At 29.0% G+C, this 3,193-nt stretch overlaps 1 protein-coding gene across 4 annotated transcripts in view; it reads right to left on the bottom strand.

Annotated features, from left to right (window-relative positions):
• LOC106458405 (CLIP-associating protein 1-like) overlaps positions 1-3,193 on the bottom strand; it is a 217,305-nt gene that overhangs the window by 195,433 nt on the left and 18,679 nt on the right. For all 4 annotated transcript variants that reach the window (XM_022384708.1, XM_022384728.1, XM_013917922.2 and 1 more), the window contains exon 2: positions 2,315-2,572. In XM_022384708.1, coding sequence (XP_022240416.1) covers positions 2,315-2,494 — 180 coding nt within the window. In that variant the 5' untranslated portion in view covers positions 2,495-2,572. The remainder of the gene's footprint in view (positions 1-2,314; positions 2,573-3,193) is intronic.

Here is a 3,193-nt window from a genome sequence, read left to right as displayed (position 1 = left end):
AAGTTTTAAATTTAAAGTTTAGTTAAGGTAAAGTTAAAATTTAATTAACTTAGTTAACGTAATAGTTACGTAATAGTAGTTGTAGTACTAGTGTGTGTGTGTGTGTGTGTGTGTGTGTGTGTGTGTGTGTGTGTGTGTGTATATATATTCATATACGTTATTACATCAGGAAATAATGCAATTACCATTAGAATAACATTCCCTAGCCACGAATGAAGCAATAATCTTTACGGTAAGATGGTTTTAATTACGAGACCAGTACCCTGTTTACTGTGTAAGGAGAATCACTCATATTCTTCTATGTGTATATATACATTTTTATTTACACATACACACACACACACACACACATACGTCAAATAGCTTGTGTAAGATAACTAAACTTCAATCCCCTATCAATTGAGACAACTGATAAGTTGTGTGGTGTAAAAACTCATTCTTCTATATATTGTATATACAGAACACTCCAATATTGTCGTAAACACATTTATAAACATATAAAAAAATATCGAATTGTCTGGAATAACATGTCAAGATGACTTGAAAAGTGCACACTGTATTGTTGCAAATGATAACTGAATAAACCTTTTATTGTTTCTGAACTTCTAGCAGCATGCAAGATTAGGGTATAGCTTTAGAAATATCTAGTACCCCCATATATGCTTAGTGTTTGGGTGTTAGGAACTTTAGGTGACACATTATATAATTTGAAATAATATTACCATTAGCAATTAACTATTTTTATACAATATATAAAAAACTAAGCATTACATTAAAAAAATGTAGACTTTTAGAAAGCATTTATTTCAAAAACGAAACTTCTTAAAGATTAGCACCACTACTGACCACGAGTAATTTATTTCTAAGTATAACTATGTATTTGGTAAATACATACACTTTTAAAAGTTGATTTTTTTAAATAAAATTGATATTTATTGGAGAAGCAACTAATTCTTTTTAAAGTTAATTGAATCCCTCAGGTGTTTGTGGCATCTGTTTATATCTTTAAGACAACAGTAACAATTACTCAAAAAATGTTTGATGCAACCCAAAAATATCTAATAGGTATTATCAGCCAAAAATGTTCAGCTTGAACAAGCATGAATGTCCACTGTCAAGTGGTATATATATGTTGTATCCACTGGCAAAATATTAGATGCATCACAAACACAAAAATACTTCTGCTACTAATGACTGTACTAACAGTATGAGGGTAGGTTAAAATCTTTTGGCATGTTTTTGCTGAATAGAAGTGCTCAAGAGGACTTAACTGAAGTATTTAAAACAGTTAGAATTTGTAATCCATAAATCCAAAAGAAGTTTTCAAAACATCTGCAGGAAGTAGGACCAAAGGACACAAATTTACACAGCTTCAATTAAGGCAGTGTTACTTTTTTTCTAACATAGTAGTCAGCCAATGGAATAATTTGCCTCCAGGTGTAGTAAAAATTACTATGCTGAAGAAACAGAAATAGGGAATTACATGTGGATGAATATTTTAGGTACCAGGGTTGGAAATACGAAAGTGAGTCACTTTATGTAGTTTGGAAAATGGTGTGGTAAAAAGTTTAATAACCTATATGGATCAAATGGCTGCATGTTATCTCTTAGAAATTAATTATGTGCTACAGAACACCGTCTTCATCAGAAAAATCATTTAAGATAAATAAAGTGTTTGCACCATATTATACAATAAGGAGAGCAGTACATCATTTAAAAATTACAACAGAATAATAAAACAATCATAAAATCAAAATAACTTTGTAAAATACATTACTTAAAAATAACACCAATAGTAAATTGAACAAAGAAAAACCTTAAATAATTCTTTTAATTTACTAACTTATCTATATCTTTACATTGCTTAGCTAGAAGGTGATAGTGTCATTCACTCTGTTTTTAAAATGACTTAGTCACAGTATACCATGAAAGAAAACAGAAAAGTGTAATAGTTCTTTTTAAAACACTTAACATGCAAATCATTAAGCATATGTATGCTGTTCATTTAAGAACTCCCATGTCAGAAGAGAAAATTAAGTCTTTAGGTCTACATAATATACAATACTTCTTCAAACTGATTCTTTTTAGGAATACATACATTTTTACTACTATTAATTAACAAATAAAAAATATTTGAATTGTTTTCAACTTCATGTATAGACTGAAACAAATACTTTTTTTCTTTTAATGTTCAAAATTTTTTGTTGAGAGTAGAGAACCCTATTTTTTAAAATGGTAGCCATTTAAAATCTTAATATAAACATGAAAACACAGACTCTATTCTAAACAATAGTAGTCTAGATTATTAACTTACCTTGAAGTTACTACCATTCAGCCAGGAAGCTATTGAATCAACAAAAAATCCAAATTCTTCACATTCTATTGAGTTGTTCTGATTTTCAAGATATTTAATGATGTCATTCCCAAGCTGAATACGTTTTTTAGTGTCCTGGTTACTCAGCAGTGGAAGAAAGTCATCTAGACTAGATGCCATTGTCTTTGGTCTGATGTAAAATTTTTCTGAAGACACTACAAGTGAATAGTGTCTACCCTACACCACAGTTTCACACACCTACAATATACAGAGCGAAAACAAAAGATCTGTGTGACACAGAGAAAAAAAACAACATTCTCAGCATTCTTATAATGAATGGTGACAGAAATCTTAGTATTCTGAAGGTACAATAAAAATATTTACTATACTTATTGTGTAAAAAAAATCCTATATTATGTTGAATATATTACTATTTAAATCAATAATTTAAACTGCCATATATCCATTTGTCTTTTTTACATCTTTGGAAAAAAAAATTACATGTTACATACACCACGCAAAACCTTCCTATTCTAGAAATATTCTTACAACTAATAATAGAAGGTTTTACATGAAAAAATTATCTGGTGCTACTTCATTCTAATTTCGTACATAAAATCTTTATTATCACATTTGATATTTCTTGAAATATCAATGATTTCAAAACCAGAAACCAGATAGTAATTACAGCAGTAATAAACAGAATGAAATATTTTGTTAACTTTTGCACAAGCACAACCATCCTCGTATCATGTTAGTTAGCTAATTATCCATTAATATTTTTCATAAATGTGCAGTCATAGAACTATTACAGAGAAATCTTTAGAAATGGAACACTAGGTAATTTTATTCTTAGCATGAAAACAGATCAACAATGAG

The sequence above is a fragment of the Limulus polyphemus genome, unplaced genomic scaffold, assembly GCF_000517525.1.
Source record: "Limulus polyphemus unplaced genomic scaffold, Limulus_polyphemus-2.1.2 Scaffold22, whole genome shotgun sequence".
In the NCBI taxonomy this organism is placed as follows: domain Eukaryota; kingdom Metazoa; phylum Arthropoda; class Merostomata; order Xiphosura; family Limulidae; genus Limulus; species Limulus polyphemus.
The sequence above is the reverse complement of the archived record's forward strand: the minus strand, read 5'-3'. Positions and strand labels throughout refer to the sequence as shown.